At 42.9% G+C, this 20436-nt stretch overlaps 2 protein-coding genes across 2 annotated transcripts in view; both read left to right on the forward strand.

Annotated features, from left to right (window-relative positions):
• The window catches only part of LOC309548796 (uncharacterized protein), a gene marked incomplete at its 5' end in the record, with an annotated part of 35563 nt that extends 29259 nt beyond the window's left edge, over positions 1-6304 (forward strand). The window contains 2 exons of the mRNA XM_082248738.1: positions 5121-5447; positions 5616-6304. Of these exons, the coding sequence (XP_082104864.1) occupies positions 5121-5447; positions 5616-6266 (978 nt within the window). The 3' untranslated portion in view covers positions 6267-6304. The remainder of the gene's footprint in view (positions 1-5120; positions 5448-5615) is intronic.
• Positions 1-20436, forward strand: part of LOC309550239 (uncharacterized protein) — a gene marked incomplete at both ends in the record, with an annotated part of 1760330 nt that overhangs the window by 806811 nt on the left and 933083 nt on the right.

Raw genomic sequence — 20436 nt, forward strand, 5'->3', positions numbered from 1 at the left:
ATCCATCCCCACCATTAGGAGCTCTGGAGAAAATTGTCTGCTATTTACACTCCGTTCCTCCGCACGTAACCTGCTCACATGAGAGATTACTTTCACACATTCCTGACAGATTTCTGTATGGTAAAGGTCAAAGTTCACTCTTTATTTTAGAAGTGGGAGGCACAATGATTTGGTTTGCATGGGAGCCTCATATAGAGGGCCCCTCAAATCTTCCCCTCCAAATGTCCCTCCATCCCGAGTCTATATGTCCTATGACATCACACTGACCTCACAGCTCCTCCCCTAATGTCCCTCCATCTGGCTCTTAGAATGTGGATGGACCCTTGGCATACTTATTAGCAAAGTGGGACTGTTGGTCCTGCGTTGTATGTAATGATGTCAGAATGCCTGCAACAAGCTTTTACCCTGCATAGTGTGGGGTTCCTGTGTGGGTAAATTATACTTTAGCCTGAAGTGGGGCTTTAATCAAATGGAAACCCGAATGGTGAGGTGAGGAGGATTCTGGGAATTTCATTTGATTTTACTATTTGTGTTCAGATCTAGAGTCTTAAGCCCCATACACACACGCAGATCGTCGTCATACAAATGTTCATCTTTTCTCCCCGGGATGTCGGTGTCTGTTGAAAAGTGCAAAGACAGCACAAGGACAGCACAAGAATTTTGTCCGCAGACTTCAGCTGACTGCAGAAGTGATGTCATGTAATGGTTAACTTTCCCTGTGTTTTTTATTTTCTGAGCATGCCCAGTCTTGCAAATCTGCGGTCTGTCGGCTGATTTCTGTACTGACAGGCAAACAATTGTCCGTTCTGGTGTCTGCAGACAAAAATTTTCATGTTTGCAAGAAAGACTCTTGTCCGCGGATTGTGTGTAGACAGCTGTCGGAGGCACCATACTAACACGCATACAATCGGCAGATCTTTCGTCCGCCGACGTTTGTATGACGACGATCTGCGTGTGTGTATGGGGCTTAACTCGTGTGAAGTCTGGAGATCATATGACCATCACATTGCCTCCACCTCCCTCCCTGATAGAATAGAGAAATACAAAGAAGATTCTAGAAGTCACCTGAGAGATCATGGAGGAGAGGTGAGCGGTGCTGGGAATTCTGGGACATTATCCAGTAACAGACAAGGGATGTGTCTGGATGGTGACTGTATCATTGTGTGTGTCAGGTTCCTATAAGGTGTCAGGATGTCACTGTCTATTTCTCCATGGAGGAGTGGGAGTATTTAGAAGGACACAATAATCTCTACAAGGACGTCATGATGGAGAATCAGCCGCCCCTCACATCACCGGGTAAGAGGAGACTTTATTGTAAAGGAGAGAGCAGTACGGAGGCTCCACCTAGATCCCCCATCATCTGATAAACACATAGAAACAATGTATTCAGTCAGTGTGTGTGTTTCCTACAGATGGATCCAGTAATGGGAACCCACCAGAGAGATGTCCCCGTCCTCTGTATTCCCGGGATTCCACACAGGAAGGTCACACCATCCCTCACCATCATCAGGTAGATGAGGAACAATCACTGATAGTATCATTAGGATCTGTACATTATCTGCATTGTTACCATTGATGTCATTTTTATTATATATTCAGAGTGGAATTCTGAGAGATTCTAAAGATGAGGTTAAAGAAGAGATAAAAGAGGAGGATGGTGAGGATGGGGTGATGGAGGAGTCAGAGTTTCTAAAAGGACACAAAGATCTGTACCAGGACACCATGGAGGAGTCATCCAGCTACTGAAACCCACCAGAGAGATGTCCCCGTCCTCTGTATTCCCGGGATTCCACACAGGAAGGTCACACCATCCCTCACCATCACCAGGTAGATGATTGTCAATGATTGGTAGTTCTGATTTATATACAGTATATTTGTTACAATAAATGTTTTATTATATATTCAGAGAGGAAACCTCGGGGATGATAATATTGATGTTAAAGAAGAGTATAAAGAGGAGGATGAGGAGTATGGAGTGATGGAGGAGTTTTCAGAAGGACACAAGGATATGATGGAGCCACCTAATACCAGGAACCCACCAGAGAGATGTCCCCGTCCTCTGTATTCCCGGGATTCCACACAGGAAGATCACACCATCCCTCACTGTTATAAGGTTGGTGTGCGGAGCTTATAAAACACTCATGGAGACCATGTGTGGAATGTTAATGTGATGTTGCAATATTAAAGCTTATATTTTACAAATGATATTTTCTCTCATTTTCTTGATTTAGAGTGGAGATCCAATCGATATAGAATTTGAGGTTAAAGCAGAAGAAGAAGAGACATATGTGAGGGATGATCAGCAGTCTATGGAGGAGGATGGAATAACGGGGACATTTATAGAGGAGGACACTCCTACAGAGATCAGCACAGGTGGGTCATTAACACTAAATACATTCCTCCACCCATACTGCTCACTGATTGGTCCAGAGTAGGGCAAGGAGTGGGTGATATCAGCCTGTAATTCCCTGGTCACTTTCCTGAGCTGTGTTCCCCGTCCTGTATTCCTGTATTTCTCTCGGATAATCTTCCTTCTCTGTGCTGCAGACACAATTTATGTCTCTAGACTGGATTTATGGAGATTCTGGGGTTCAGCTGGCAGCAAAATGTTGATTTTCACTATAGGTGTTACCAGACCTAGGACATGTGTTTTGGTTCTTCTGCCCCATGCCCGGGTCTACTAAGATCTCTGACAGAACAATTCTCCCGGGGTTCCTTGCTCTGTTATTTGCTGGCAGTGCCGGGTGGAGGGATATGTCTGTATAGTCTCACACCCAAGTCACTGAGTGCAGTCTCAGGAGATGGGAGGCAGCGGTGTGGGACCTCTGCAACTTGTCTCATGTAAACATATAATATTGGTATTCAGGAATCAGTGGAAGCTTAAGAGTCCTGACCCTTACACTGTATAATTTATATTATAAATGTAAATGGTGGAAAGCTGGGAGAATGCCATCATCCCGGTCATAACATCCAAAAAATACCCTCCATAGGAGAAGGGACTATAATGGGCATATAAGACAAAATAAATTCCAAAAATATGGATTATAAAACAATATCCATTTTATTACATACAGTTTGAAAACTAGATTATAAAAGAATGTGTCTCGTGAACATTTGTGAAATCGCAGTTTACCGGTATGATTACCAAGACCTCAACCAAAACATAATAATGAAATGAGACATCCGAGGCGTTTCTAAAATGAGGGTCGGAAATCTTCTTCGGGATGCTCATATGGTAGGTATAAAGATTTTCCGGCCATATACACTGCCTTCACGTGGACAAGCCAAGGATCATAAAGACAAGAAATTGTGCTACCATGTTGATGCTTAGGCTTAAGATAGAGGGCGCTGTGATTCAGTCTGCGGAGCCACAGGGGGCATCAAAATAGGACCAGGTATCCTCAGAGGGATGTAATTACACTAGTGACAGCAACACCACACTGCTAGATGGAACTGTCATCCAATGGTAAGTGTAATGCTGAATACAGAGCAGGCAGCTGAGGTCATCTAACATGAGCTTCCAGACCCACAGATTCATCAGGCTGGGTGGTGTCGCTGCAAAACCACCAGTAACAGCAAAGCACGGTGCTGTTCTGGCAGCTCAGCTGAACCACCAATCACTCTGCTCCAGCCTGTTGGTCTGGAAGTTCATGTTAGATGGTCACAATTCAGCCTCTATTTTCAGCATGGTATTACACAAATGTTCACAAGCCACATTCTTTTATAGTCTAGTTTTCAGTCTGTATGTAATAAAATGTATATTGTTTTATAGTCCATGTTTTTAGAATTTGTTTTGTCTGATATGCCCATAATAGTCCCTACTCCTATGGAGGGTATTTTTTTAATATATAATTTATGTGGTATATTACATACTCCTGACCCCTGCACTATATACCCTATGTTGTACATTACATACTCCTGACCCCTGCACTATATACTCTGTTGTACATTACATACTCCTGACCCCTGCACTATATATATTGTACATGACATACTCCTTATCCCTGCACTATATACTCTATGTTGTACATTACATACTCCTGACCCCTGCACTATATATTCTGTGTTGTACATTACATACTCCTGACTTCCGCTCTCTCCCCTCTACCCACTGCTATGTATACACATAATATGGATTCTATTTTGTTACACCCATTTCCTACCAGCTGGACATTTTATATCTGATAATTTGATTGGAGGACAGACTTTTACATGGTGATAATAATGTGATAACATCCTCCAACTTTGGAACCTTAAACGGAAAGTGATAATGAGGGAGGAGTCAGTAACCCAATGATGGTGGTCTTCAGGATCAGTCCAGTCTTCATCTTGGTTGTTCTCCCCCATCCTCACTCTCTGACCTCTGGTGGGGCTCAGCCCCGCTGTTATTCATGACTAAATCATGGACTAAATAAGGAAGTGCAGGACTTGTGTTGTGAAGATGGCAATGAGTGATAGAGGGGGTGGGGACACTCGTCCTATAATCCCCTCATCACTGTCACTCCTATAAAAGACAGTTCTCGTTGTTTCCTCAATCTCTGACTAAGGTCCATGAATAAAGAAATGAACTGGTAGGAGATCAGAGGACCCATTTACTAGTTACCATGAGGGTGGAATTGTAAGACCCTCAGAGACAAAGCTGTCTGATGTGGGCGGAGTCCTGGTTTAGGGGAACCAATTTGCTCATGTCTAGTAATAATCTTTGTATTTCTATTTTAGTACATGGACGGGAGATGAGGAAAACCTCAGAGGATTGTCTCACTTTGTCTCCAGACTGTAAAGTAGAAGATGAGGACATCACACAGCATAGTCCAGGAGAAAACCCGGCGACCTCAAATGTCCATCCGGCACCACACAGTGTAGATGGATCATCGTATTCCTCTTATCCTGAGGAACCTCAGACTGTGAGGGACGGTGCCGGACCATCGTATTCCTCTTATCCTGAGGAACCTCAGACTGTGAGGGACGGTGCCGGACCATCGTATTCCTCTTATCCTGAGGAACCTCAGACTGTGAGGGACGGTGCCGGACCATCGTATTCCTCTTATCCTGAGGAACCTCAGACTGTGAGGGACAGTGCCGGACCATCGTATTCCTCTTATCCTGAGGAACCTCAGACTGTGAGGGACAGTGCCATCCTTCCAACAGATAAGAGCTTTTCCTGTACTGAGTGCGGGAAGTGTTTCCGTTTTAAATCCAAGCTTAATGTGCATAAAAGATCTCACACCAGTGAGAAGCCGTATTCCTGTCCTGAGTGCGGGAAATGTTTTTCACAGCAGTCCAATCTTTCCACGCATCAGAGATTGCACACTGGGGAGAAGCCGTATTCCTGTCCTGAGTGTGGAAAATGTTTTTCAGTGAAGTCCACTCTTTCAACACATCAGAGATTGCACACTGGTGAGAAGCCGTATTCCTGTCCTAAGTGCGGGAAATGTTTTTCAGAGAAGTCCCATTTTTCCGTGCATCAGAGATTGCACACTGGTGAGAAGCCGTATTCCTGTCCTGAGTGTGGAAAATGTTTTTCAAGCAAATCATATCTTTCTACACATCAGAGACTGCACACTGGTGAGAAGTCGTATTCCTGTCCTGAGTGTGGGAAATGTTTTTCAGTGAAGTCCAATCTTTCCAAGCATCAGAGATTGCACACTGGTAAGAAGCCGTATTCCTGTCCTGAGTGCGGGAAATGTTTTTCAGTGAAGTCCAATCTTTCAAAGCATCAGAGATTGCACACTGGTAAGAAGCCGTATTCCTGTCCTGAGTGCGGGAAATGTTTTTCACATAAGTCCACTCTTTCGACACATCAGAGATTGCACACTGGTGAGAAGCCGTATTCCTGTCCTGAGTGTGGGAAATGTTTTTCAGAGAAGTCCCATTTTTCCGTGCATCAGAGATTGCACACTGGTGAGAAGCCGTATTTCTGTTCTGAGTGCGGGAAATGTTTTTCACTCAAGTCATATCTTTCCATACATCAGACATTGCACACGGGTGAGAAGCCGTATTCCTGTCCTGAGTGTGGGAAATGTTTTTCAGTGAAGTCCCATCTTTCCGTGCATCAGAGATTTCACACGGGGGAGAAGCCATATTCCTGTTCTGAGTGTGGGAAATGTTTTTCACAGAAGTGTGATCTTTACAAACATCAGAGATCTCACACGGGGGAGAAGCCGTATTCCTGTCCTGAGTGCGGGAAATGTTATTCATTGAAGTTCAATCTTTCCAGACATCAGAGATCTCACACGGGGGAGAAGCCGTATTCCTGTCCTGAGTGAGGGAAATGTTCCTCATAGAAGTCCTGTCTTCCTGTACATCAGGAATCCCACACAACCCTGGAGGTGTATTAGTGCCTTGAGTGCAGGAAATGTCTTCTATATGAATGTTGGTGGACATGTGGGGAAGAAGCACACCCTGATATACACCTCAGATATACTCCATGGCTGTAAGAAACTTCATAAGGAGATCAGAGATCACCAAAGACATGGATGAAGTTTTGTCCCGTGTTGGCCATTGATAGCAGAAGTCATTACCTTTCATTGGAGTACATTTTGTGCGGGAAGATTTCACAAACAGTTACAGATCTGTTTGTTATAAATGTGTTCATGAAATATGACCCGCATTCCTCCAGTCATGGCGAGTTGGGATTTCCTATAATTGTCAGTTCCATCTAGTGGCCATAATGTGCTTTCCTGACAGATGTCCATGGCAGCATACGTTTGGGTAGCCCCACCCTCGTTCCTCCCCCATAAGGCCCCACCCCCATAAATGTTCAGGATAAGCCAATGGCTGCATTCCTTTTTCTCCTCCTCACTTATAGGACTATTTTTGTATGAAGTTTTCCTACCTATTGGAAGTATTGGTGGGCGGGTCTGGTGCTGGGAAGCTGTGCGGGATGTCAGGAGCTTCCTTTGGTATGCAGAAGTCTTCCAGGATGTCCCGAGTGGTCATTGAGTCCCCAGCTATCAGCGGGGTGGTGTTATGGCACACATATGTAGAGGATCCATGCCTGGAGAGTGGGCTCTGCCATCGGCGGCCATTTGCATTGGCTGGGAGCCCAGCTGTTAGTGGGTGGCCATTAAGTGTTAGACACGTGAAATTCGTTTCGGTGCGAATACAAATTCTGACAAATTTTTTTCGCTGTTTCTAGATTCGGATGTATCCAAATCTCCAAATGAAATTGTAATGAATTTAGTTGAAATCTGTTAAAATTTGTTTTGTTTATTCATTTTCTAACGAATTCCAACTTTTTAGAACGATTAAAATTCGGATCAGTCAAAAAACGATCGACCGATGCAAATTCTGTGTGAAGAAATAGCTGGTTGTTAAGCAGCAAACCGGGAAGTCGGCCATCCGCATCCTTACCAACCATGACTCATCAGCTGTCAGCGGGCTTCCCCACTGACCGATGAATGTAAAGAAAAGAATGCCGGCATTGCCCAGCAATAGAACAAAACTGCGTGGTCCCCCCCCCCCCCCAAGTCCATACCAGGCCCTTAGGGGCAAAAATAAAAAACCAGGTTGAGTTCTACCCTAAACCATACCAGGCCTTTTATCCCGGCATGCAGCCCAGCAGGTCTGGAAAGTGGAAGGGACGAGTGAGGGCTCCCCTCCTTAACCATACCAGGCCACATGTCCTCAACACGGGGGGTGGGTGCTTTGGGGAAGTTCTGCCCCCGCACCCCATTAAGTGTTAGAAATGTTAAATTCGTTTCAGGCAAATACAAATTCTGACAATTTTTTTGTTATTCCTAGATTCGGATGTATCCAAATCTCCAAATGAAATTGTAATGAATTTTGTTGAAATCTGTTAAAATTTGTATAGTTTATACATTTTCTAACGAATTCCAACTTTTCAGAACGATTCGAATTTGGATCAGTCAAATAAACGATCGACCGATGCAAATTCTGTGTGAAGAAATAACTGGTTGTTAAGCAGCAAGCCGGGAAGCCGGCCGCCCGCATCCTTACCAACCATGACTCATCAGCTGTCAGCGGGCTTCCCCACTGAAAGATGAATGTAAAGAAAAGAATGCTGGCATTGCCCGACAATAGAAAAAAAATGGAGGAACCCTCCCCACCAGTCCATACCAAATCCACCCCAGGCCCTTTATCCCGGCATGCAGCCTGGCAGGTCAGGAAAGTGGGAGTGACCTTGGTAAAAGGGGCTTTCAGATTATGACGAGCCCCCTGCCTGCAGACCCCCACAACCACAGACCACGGTTGTGGGTAAGAGGCCCTTGTCCCCATCAACATGGGGACAAGGTGCTTTGGGGTGGAGGGGGCAGAGTTGCCCCCACCCCATGTTGAGGACGTGTGGCCTGGTATGGGTTAGAAGGGGGGTGCTCACTCGTCCCCCCTTTCCTGACTTGCTGAACTGCATTTTGGGGGAACCCATAATATTTTTTTTTTTTTACATTTTGGCGTGGGCCTGGTATAGACGGGGGGGAGGGGGGGACCCCACGTCATTTTTTTTAAACATTTTTCTATTGCTGGGCAATGACGGTATTCTTTTGTTTCCTTTCATCTGTCAGTTGGGAAGCCCGCTAACAGCTGACGAGTCATTGGTTGGTAAGGATGTGGGCGGCCAGCTTCCCAGCCCCCTGCTTAACAACCAGCTATTTCTTCACACAGAATTCGAATCAGTCAATCGTTTTTTGAAAAAATTATGTTAAAAAAGATTCAGCGCTGAATAAATTATCAAGGACCAGCAGCTAACACTAAAAAGGGTAATCCAGCACCTTCACAGTAATATAATAGAAAAAAGTGTAGCGCAGTCCATATGGATAAATTCAATTGGTAATAAATATATTAAAACCAAACAATCAATAAATAAGCATTTTGATGAGAGTTCATATTGGTGATAAAATGATAAGATGATAAAAGACACAGTCCACTGGTGATCCGGTGAAAAAATAGCAGCAAGTGTGACTTCAGTGCTCATACAATTCCCATCACCTGGCACTATCTGCCTCTCACCTCAAAAATTCGACCTCAGAGGGTCAAACAGCATGAACAATCATCCTATGGTAATCCAATGGAGAACAGGACCACAGCCTCCAGCATAAAGCCGCATAAGAATCGATTAAGGCAATAGGATACAGCTTCCCAGATCGTGCCCAAACATAAGGAAAAAAGGAACAGATCTAGTGCTCTCTGTTGCGATTTAAACGATTTATTTGCTCAAAATGAAAGGTATTGCACTTACATTGTATTGCACATATACGAGCGTATAATGCAGAGCCTGCAGCGTGCTGGATGGTGCCTGATTTCCGGGTTGTGAGACAGCCTACGGACCGTGTGACCAATCCCCCGTACGCGTTACGTCATGTGGGCGTAGACTTCCTCAGCGGGGATGCTGATAGGTCGATGGTCTGGCTTTTTTATACTCTCCTTGGGCGGTACCTATTGCGTCATGTCCGGCGTTTCACCGTCGCCACGGAGATCAAACATCTCTCTGGACAGGAAGCAGATAGGCGGGCCCCGGTTATGTTGTTTACTATATCGATCTCCATGGGGACATTATAATATCTCCCACAGTCAGTACGATCTTTGTAAGACAAGTAAAACTCCTTATGTTTAACAAATGGATATGCTGTATTGTCTTAGATGTATGATCCAAAAGGCAATTATTAATCATTTTCTGATTGTTTCTGATATGATCAAACGAACCTTAACGGCTATACCTGCTATCAGACACCAGATGGCAGCATTCTGCTCACTCCATAGAAAACAGTGCAAATTGCAATACATTATACAAATTAGATAAAAACATATGCACATTAATACAGATATGTCTACAAATGCATAAAACCTAATTTTATGTCTATAATAAAACCAATATGAAAAGATTAATAAAAATGGATATGAAAAAATTAATAAAAATAGATTAAAAAATGACCATAAAAACTTATCTATCTGAAATAAAACAATTAAGATCAAAGTCAACATTTAAGCCCAGGGGAGTTAAAACTTTAGCCTCCTAGATCCAAAAGGATTCGCGACGGCTAAGTTGCCTGATGAAGTTGCCACCTCTCCAATGGTAGCTAACTTTCTCGATCCCCCAAAATTTTAAGGTGCTAGGATTTTTATGATGGCAATTTTTAAAATGTCTCGATACACTGTGGGTGGCAAGTCCTTTACGTATGTTATTAACGTGCTTCCCGACACGTACATGTAGAGCTCTTGATGTGCGACCAATGTACTGTAAACCACAGTCACACTCTAACATGTATACCACTCCCTGTGTGGCACATGTTATCAGATTTTTTATTTCATAACTTTTTTGTGTGACCGTGGAGGTGAATTCCTTACGTTTCTTGATATTCTTCCTACAACTTTTGCAAGTGGCGCACTTTCCACACGCATAAAAGCCTGCCAAAAAAGGAAAGATGCCATTGTTTTTAACCTGGGGGGGATTGACTACCCCAGGAGCTACCTTATCTCTCAGGGAGGGGGCTTTTCTGTAAACAAATTTCGGCTGTTCTGATAGGACAGGCCCCAGAATCCTGTCCTCTTTCAGAATCGCCCAGTGTTTACGTACAATTTTCTCAACTTTTTTATGTTGGATATTGAAGTCAAGGACTAATCGGAACTGTGTGTCCGTTTCCCTAGGTCTAGAGTTTTCCAAGAGGCGTTCACGATTGGTGTTTTTAACCCATTCAAATTCTTTAGATATGTCCTTTTTATCGTATCCTTTCTCTAAAAATCTTCCAGTTAAGGTATTTGACTGTGCAACAAAGTCCTCCTCCGTGGTGCAATTACGCCTTAGGCATGTAAATTGCCCACGGGGGATGTTGCACAGCCACTGTTTGTGGTGGCAACTATCAAGAGGGATAAAAGAATTTCTATCAGTGGGTTTAAAATAATTACGAGTTTTAAAAACACCATCATCTTTAAAAATCTCCAGATCTAAAAACACAATACTTTCGGGTTGTAAATTCCATGTAAGGACAATGTTCTTCTCATTGCTGTTCAATCTGTCCATGAAGGCTTCCAGGCTTGCCATGTCCCCTTGCCATATCATGAACAGATCGTCGATATACCGACGATAGCAAATGAGCTGGGGGGGCAAGTTTTCAAAGACCACTTTTTCCTCCCAGTGGGCCATGAATAGGTTGGCCACACTGGGAGCAAACTTGGCCCCCATCGCTACTCCCCTGATTTGTAGATAAAAGCTGTGATTATACCAAAAATAGTTTTTATTAAGACAAAACTTAAGACACCTCTGGATGAACCTGATCTGTTTTCTGGGTAACTGCGATTGCAATAAACCCCATTTCACCGCACCAAGTGCGTCAGAATGGTCAATAATGGTGTATAACGATCCAAGATCTGCTGTAATCATTATGCATTCCGAGGAGCTTGGTAATGTTTTTAATATTTGGATAATATGTTTCGTGTCTTTAAGGAAAGATTTCGTTTTCTGAACTACTGGCTGGAGAAAAAAGTCTATGTATTGTCCCAACCTGGCCGTGATGGAATCAATTCCATTGACAATGGGACGGCCAGGTGGGTTCTCCAGTTGTTTATGAATTTTAGGCAAGAAATATATTATAGGCCTTCTACAAAATAAGGGATCCAAAAATAGAGCTTCCTTGCGGGTAAGTACCTCATTATGTTCTCCCCTAGTGATTAAACTATGTAATTCCTCTTTAAATTCTAACATGGGGTCTTTTGATAAGATTTGGTAGGTGGAGCGGTCACTCAGAAGTCTCAGCATCTCGTTTTCATAGTAACTATTGCTAAGAACCACTAGACCTCCTCCCTTGTCCGCTGGTCGTATAACGATGTCATTTCTATTTTCCAGAGAAGCAATACCTTTTTTAATACATATTGGGTCATATGCTTTTTTATATTTTAATTTTTCAAGGTCACTGCACACCATGTGCCTAAACACGTCAAGGTGCTTAGTGTCCTGACCAGATGGATTGTAAGTGGATTTATTTCTCAGAGTTGAGTGTTGGAATGCAGAGGAGGCTGAGTTACGAGTAACAGGGTTAGATAAAAAGTACTTTTTAATACTCAACTGTCTCGTGAACCTCTGTATATTAACGTAAGTTTGAAATTTATTCAAATTCCTGATAGGAGCAAATTTTAATCCCTTATCAAGGACCTTCATTTCATTATCCGTAAGGGGAACTCCGCTCAGGTTGTAAATACCCGTGCCTATCTGGGCCTCTGCCTTTTTGGCTCGTCTTCCTCCTCTGCATCCTCTCTGCTTTTTCTTTTTCCCATGCTCTGATTGTTGTTGTCTGGTTGGTATTGATTCCCTCTCCAATTCTGGATTGGGGTCTCTGGGGATGGGGACTGAAATTGGGTGTGTGGTCCCCTCCAGTGGGACCTCCCCTCCTCTAAAAAATAATAGTTTTGTTGATCGTTTTCTTCAGTATGGCGGAGAGGGGTGAATCTATTTTGAGTCATTATATCTGGGTGGGATCTGTACTGGGAATTATTTCCTTGTTTAAAACTGCCTCTGCCTCTACCTCTCCCTCTTCCTCTGCCCTTTCCCCTGCTTTTGACAACCTGCCAACCGTTTCCTCCGTTATTATGGGGATAATTGTAACTAGGGGGAGGCGGGTTAGAAGAATTCTTTCTACCTCTCCTGCCCCTTCTGTCATAGTTCCCCCAATTTCTGGGAGTGTGTTGTCCCTGGGTGGTTATTGGGGGGGCATAGTAAATTTTCTTTTTTGGGATCGCTCCACTGTTATTAATCGGTTGAGATGGACCACTAATTTCCATATCCGGAGATTCTTGGTTGATTTGAAATGATTGTTGCCACTTATATATGTCATTTTCATTAAAATCCGCCAAGTCTCGCTGGAATTTCCCTCTCTTTTTTTCTTGTATTTCCTTATCCCATTTTTCCATTTTTGACTTCAAATCATTAGTTAACTTTGTTATGTCTGGATGGTCTTTGACCAATTCGACTTTGTCCTTGATGTCTTTAATTTGAGTTTCTAACATGGTCATTTTTTTCTTTTTACGATTTAGTAAAAATACCAAGAGCTCTAAACCTTTATTGGTAAAGAAGTCCTCCCAATCTTTTAAGGATTCACTGTCCAGTAATCCATCATTGGGAGGAACATCCCACCTTAAACAACGTGGAATGAGTTTGGCAGAGATGTAGTGCTCAAATGACACTATGTCCCACCACACTTTAATTTTCTTCTCGAACAAAAAACCTATTTTTTTGAACAAATATGCAAGATCTCCAGGATCTTTTGGTATTAAGGGTTTGTTCGAGAAGACCTCATTAACCTTAATTTCTCTCTTTTCCAAATATTGGAAAACCTCCATATTCTGCAGCTAAATCACTTGGATTAAGAAAGCCAGTAAAAATTATGTTAAAAAAGATTCAGCGCTGAATAAATTATCAAGGACCAGCAGCTAACACTAAAAAGGGTAATCCAGCACCTTCACAGTAATATAATAGAAAAAAGTGTAGCGCAGTCCATATGGATAAATTCAATTGGTAATAAATATATTAAAACCAAACAATCAATAAATAAGCATTTTGATGAGAGTTCATATTGGTGATAAAATGATAAGATGATAAAAGACACAGTCCACTGGTGATCCGGTGAAAAAATAGCAGCAAGTGTGACTTCAGTGCTCATACAATTCCCATCACCTGGCACTATCTGCCTCTCACCTCAAAAATTCGACCTCAGAGGGTCAAACAGCATGAACAATCATCCTATGGTAATCCAATGGAGAACAGGACCACAGCCTCCAGCATAAAGCCGCATAAGAATCGATTAAGGCAATAGGATACAGCTTCCCAGATCGTGCCCAAACATAAGGAAAAAAGGAACAGATCTAGTGCTCTCTGTTGCGATTTAAACGATTTATTTGCTCAAAATGAAAGGTATTGCACTTACATTGTATTGCACATATACGAGCGTATAATGCAGAGCCTGCAGCGTGCTGGATGGTGCCTGATTTCCAAGTTGTGAGACAGCCTACGGACCGTGTGACCAATCCCCCGTACACGTTACGTCATGTGGGCGTAGACTTCCTCAGCGGGGATGCTGATAGGTCGATGGTCTGGCTTTTTTATACTCTCCTTGGGCGGTACCTATTGCGTCATGTCCGGCATTTCACCGTCGCCACGGAGATCAAACATCTCTCTGGACAGGAAGCAGATAGGCGGGCCCCGGTTATGTTGTTTACTATATCGATCTCCATGGGGACATTATAATATCTCCCACAGTCAGTACGATCTTTGTAAGACAAGTAAAACTCCTTATGTTTAACAAATGGATATGCTGTATTGTCTTAGATGTATGATCCAAAAGGCAATTATTAATCATTTTCTGATTGTTTCTGATATGATCAAACGGACCTTAACGGCTATACCTGCTATCAGACACCAGATGGCAGCATTCTGCTCACTCCATAGAAAACAGTGCAAATTGCAATACATTATACAAATTAGATAAAATCGTTTTTTGACCAATAGGAATTCCCATTGTTCTGAAAAGTTGAAATTCGTTAGAAGATTAATAAACCAAACAGATTTTACCAAATACGAAAAGAAATTTAATGAAAACTAAACAAAAGTAAACGAATTCCGAAACCAAACTAAATGAATACCATAACGAAACAAGATTAGTGACATAACGAATCTATCCGAAATGAAACAAATGTTTCCATTCTGCACATGTCTCCTAAGCGTACCCAGCCCAGATATAGCAGTTGTGTTCCTTCCTCTGGGATCCGGGTCGCCCTGCGGATGCATCGATTGCCCTGTGGAAGAGGTCCGGGAAACGTGAGTATGTTTGGCTTGAGGTCAGCAGAAGGGAGCAGACGCCATGCGGGCTGCTAGGGAGTAACCAAAAGGAAAACCTATGGAGAGGACTCTGCTCTCTGGGTGATCGATGTGCATTGCAGCATCTTATCAAAGTTTGGTGCAGTCGCCTACCTTTGTCTTATTTCTGTCCTGAGGAGAGAACTGTTTGTTGAAGCAAGGTTTGCTTTCTGCGTAGCGGTACCCCCGCAGGAGCCACTTGGATATTGGTTTGCCCGGGCCTCCCACTGATTACTCCACAGCCAGATACAGGGTATTTTCACACAGCCAGGTGCACACACTCTTCCACTCATTGTCTCCAATGACCAGTCTAGGGGATGTGTTTTTATGTTTTATTTGGAGAACTTGGATAGGAGAAGAAAAACCAGAGCTATCCTGAGAGTCCCAACATCCTATCTGTTCAGAGAAATGAGAAACTACAGATGTTCTCAAGGAACCACTGTCATATGTGTGGACTTTAAGGGCACAGCATGAGACAGATAACAACTCCATGGATTTATCCTAAAATAACATTTATTGATTTATTTAAAACCAGATCTCAATAAAATGAGGAAACTGGCCCCAAACTGAGCTCAGCTCGTACACAGGAGATCAATGTCTCCTACTAATTTCACTCATGTACATCATACATATATAAGGATAAGTTGGTATATATCATAAGGTTCGTGTAGGTATAGATATTTCCTCTCTTCACTTAGATGTAACATTTAGTGACTACCGTGTACTTTTTTACTGAATATATCTTATTACTATTATAACAATCTCCTTACTATGGATTTTTTTGTCAGCTTTTTTTGTATACGTGTCTGCATCATATTTATTACTGATGTCAACATTTGTATCAATTACTGTATGTATAATAAATGACTACGTTCAGATTCTATTTTTGTATATCTTAGTTGGTGACCTGCCTCATTTAAAGTCCCACAACCTCTGTTTTCTGTTTGCATTAACCTTCAGGGATGGAGGCACATCACTGTGTTTGCTTCGGATCATATTCCTCTATCTTCGTCTGTTCACTGGCCAACGTGTTTCACCCAAGGCTTCTTCAGGACTATGATGATGTACAGACAGTTTTCTCTTAAAATTAACAGACTCGATATTAGTGTTTCATAAACATAGAACATAATCTGTATTTATGTACATCATAATAAATACAAACATGGCTTACTAGAACACGGCCTTCTTTCCAACCCCCAACAAATTAACCCGACCTGGGGCAGACACAGGGGAAAAAAATTGGACCAAAATGTGTTGTATATACAGGTATCTGTCCTGATGATCCTAGGTACAAGATAAAATATACAGTATCTGACAAAAGTAAGTACACCCCTCACATTTTTGTAAGTATTTTATTCTATCTTTTCATGTGACAACACTGAAGAAATGATACTTTGCTACAATGTAAAGTAGTGAGTGTACAGCTTTTATAACAGTGTAAATTTGCTGTCCCTCAAAATAACTCAACACACAGCCATTAATGTCTAAACCACTGACAACAAAAGTGAGTACACCCTTAAGTGACAATGTCCAAATTAGGCCCAATTAGCCATTTTCCCTCCCCGGTGTCATGTGACTCGTTAGTGTTACAAGGTCTCATGTGTGAATGGGGAGCAGGTGTGTTAAATTCGGTGTTATTGCTCTCACTCTCTCATACTGGTCACTGGAAGTTCGACATGGCACCTCATGGCAAAGAACTCTCTGAGGATCTGAAAAAAAGAATTGTTGCTCTACAAAAAGATGGCCTAGGCTATAAGAAGATTGCCAAGACATTGAAACTGAGCTGCAGAACAGTAGCCAAGACCATACAGTGGTTTAACAGGAGAGGTTCCCCTCAGAACAGGCCTCGCCATGATCACCATCATATGCAGTGGTTGTCTTTGGGAAATAAACATATGAGTTCTGCCAGCATTGCTGCAGAGGTTGAAGGGGTGGGGGGCCAGCCTGTCAGTGCTCAGACCATACGCCGCACACTGCATCAAATTGATCTGCATGGCTGTCGTCCCAGAAGGAAGCCACTTCTAAAGGTGATGCACAAGAAAGCCCACAAACCGTTTGCTGAAGACAAGCAGACTAAGGACATTGATTACTGGAAACTTGTCCTGTGGTCTAATGAGACCAAGATAAACTTATTTGGTTCAGATGGTGTCAAGCATGTGAGGCGGCAACTAGGCGAGGAGTACAAAGACAAGTGTGTCTTGCCTACAGTCAAGCATAGTGGTGGGAGTGTCATGGTCTGGGGCTGCATGAGTGCTGCTGGCACTGGGGAGCTACAGTTCATTGAGGAAACCATGAATGCCAACATGAGACATACTGAAGCAGAGCATGATCCCCTCCCTTCAGGGACTGGTCCACAGGCTAGTAGTATTCATAGATGATAACGACCCCAAACACACCTCCAAGACGACCACTGCCTTGCTAAAGAAGCTGAGGGTAAAGGTGTGTAACGCTCCTGCGTTTTATGTATGATGTGGATTTTCAGCTGCAGAAATATTCCACTTCAGTAGTCATGTAGAGAAACGCTGAGACACCAATCCAGACTCCCAATGACTCATCATGTGTGGATGATCTCAATTCAGCAAGTAAATACACACACTCAATAAGATGTTTCCTAGAGTGACTTATGTATATAGTAACACAGTGATGATAGGCTGAAGAGACAGGTTGGGTAGAGATGGTAGATGACAGACACTTTAAAGGAAATGTTCTTGAAAGTAAGATAGTAGCAGATGGGATGCAGATAGGTTTAGCAATCATGTATGGTAGCAGATGACAGAGTAGCAGGTGGACATACAAGAGAGATCAACCCAGTGCAAGAACAGGTGGTAGTAGGCTCAAGAGCTAGTAATCTTAGATAATGCAGATGTAGTAATAGTCCTTAATATGCAGAGCTAGATAGTGTAAGCTTTAGTATGAAGGTTATAGAGGTTTCCCCTGTGGGGTACTTATCACTAATAGCAATGTAGCAGAGGAGAGGTTCGGCAAGAGCGGATGATCCGGTAGCGGGATACAGGGATCAGCGCAGCGTGGTTCCGACAGCGAGGTATGCTTGCAAGCATGAGAGCTTCAAGACAGGTTAGCATCAAGGCACAAAGCAGTTTGAACGAACACATGTGAGTGAGAGCCGGCGATCTAAATAGCCATCCAGTCCGGCGCTCAGTGATGACAGCATCAGTCTTAAAGGTGTATGCGCACCTTACCAAAAGAGAATGGTGGGGCGCATACACTTATGAAAGAGTAATTAGGGTACCCAAAGGTACCAGAACATTACAGTACCCCCCCCTTAAGGCCGGCTCCTAAAGGCCTCTGGAGCTGGTTTGTCTGGGTACTTCGCATGAAAATTGCGGATTAATCTAGAGGCATGTATGTCAGAGGTGTTTAGCCAGGTGTCGTCTTGGGGCCCATAGTTCTTCCATCGAACCAAGTACTGAAGTCTTCCTCTGTGGATACGAGAATCCAGAATCTCTTTTATCTCATATTCTTCTCCACCTTCAACTTGTACAGGAGGAGGAGGTGGGATAGTAGGCCTTATTCCTTGGTCAGGAACATGGGGCTTCAGTAGCGACACATGGAAAATGGGATGTATTTTGAGGTCTATTGGCAATGTAAGCTGTACTGCAGCTTTTCCAATAAGTTTCTTGATTGGGAAAGGTCCCAAGAACAGAGGTCCAAGCTTTTTGCTAGGGATTTTCAGTCTTAAATTTTTTGTTGAGAGCCAAACGAGGTCCCCGATAGCGTACTGAGGAGAAGGTCTTCTGCGAAGATCATAGTACTTCTTTTGTTGACTATGAGCGTGTGCAATGGTAGTATTAAGCAAACCCAGAGAGTCCTTTATTTGGGTAAGATAGTCTGAGGCTACTGGGTTATTTGAAGGAAGGATGCGTGGTGGAAGAATAGAGGGATGAAACCCATATTTCAAGTAGAACGGACTCTGCTTGGTCGTACTGTGGGTTGCGTTGTTGTAGGCAAATTCTGCCAGAGGGAGAAGATCCACCCAATCATCCTGTTGGTAAGAAGTGTAACAACGTAAATATTGCTCGATGCATTGGTTGACTCTTTCAGTCTGTCCGTTGGTCTGCGGATGGTAAGGAGAAGTGAGCTTCCGCTCGATCCGTAGTATGTGACATAGTTCTTGCCAGAACTTGGAAATAAATTGTGATCCACGGTCAGACAGAAGAGTTTTTGGGATACCATGTAACTTAAAGACATATTTCATCAGGAGTTCTGCCGTTTGTTTGGACGAAGGTAGTCTGCGAATAGCAATGAAATGTGCCATTTTTGTCAGATGGTCCACTGACACTAAGATGGTATTAAATCCTTTGGAAGGAGGCAATTCCACTATAAAGTCCAAGGACACAACTTCCCATGGAGTTTGGGGTATTGGTAGACTGCATAGTAGACCGGATGGTCTCGTAGTGTCAGTGTTGGACCTGGCACAGACATTGCATGAAGAGACGAATTTTTGTATAGATGTTTTCATGTCAGGCCACCAGAATTGCCTGGTAATCAGATTAAGAGTCTTTGTCATACCCATATGTCCTGCCATAGGCACATCATGCGATAATTCCAAGATCTTGGTGCGTATGGTAGGTGGTATGTAAAGTTTGTCGTTGTAGTAGAGGAAGCCTTCTGCATCAGTATTTAGTTGTGGTGGGGGTGAATCCAAACTTATACCATGCAAAACCTCTTCCTTCAAGGAACGGACAACTCCAATAATGCGTTTGTGAGGTATTATAGGAACGGAAGGGATTTCGAAGTAGTTTTCTTCAGTTAGTCGTGATAGTGCATCCGCCTTTTTGTTCTTATCTGCAGGTGTGTAGGTCACTAGGAAGTTAAACCTTAGAAAGAATAGTGACCATCGTACCTGTCGGTGAGAGAGAGCTTTGTTAGTCTGAAGATATTGGAGATTTTTATGGTCCGTGTATATAAGTATTGGTAATTGGGTGCCTTTGAGTAGATGTCGCCAATTCTCCAGAGCCAATTTTATAGCAAGCAGTTCCTTTTCACCCACGGGGTAATTTATGTCTGGACTGCTTAGGGATTTAGAAAAAAAGGCGACTGGATGAAGTGGTGAAGTGTGAGTTGGTCGTTGGGAGAGTATTGCTCCTACTGCCATGTTTGACGCATCTACTTCCAGAATGTATTGGAGGGATGGGTCTGGATGGCGTAATATGGGAGCAGAAGTAAACCTTGTCTTTAACAGGTGAAAAGCTTTATTTGCTTCATCTGACCATTTGAATGTTTTTTTAATGCTAGTGAGCTGTGTGAGGGGTCTCACAATGGCAGAGAAGTTTCTGAAGAACTTCCTGTAGAAATTCGAAAATCCAAGGAATCGCTGTAGCGCCTTGCGTGTGGTTGGTGTAGGCCAATCCTGAATGCAGGATATCTTACTCAAGTCCATCTCGATTCCTGTTTTGGATATGATGTAGCCTAGAAACAGTACCTCTTCTTTATGAAACAAGCATTTTTTCAGTTTCACATAAAGGTTGTGTGCAAGCAATCCCGATAACATTAGTCTTACATGTCTTATGTGTTCAGACAGGGATCGTGAATATATAAGTATATCGTCCAGATATACCACAACACAGACATCTAGTAAGTCTCTGAAAATATCGTTTATAAATCGTTGAAAAACT

Source organism: Pelophylax lessonae (genome assembly GCF_965119305.1).
Source record: "Pelophylax lessonae genome assembly, chromosome: 3".
Taxonomy (NCBI): Eukaryota; Metazoa; Chordata; class Amphibia; order Anura; family Ranidae; genus Pelophylax; species Pelophylax lessonae.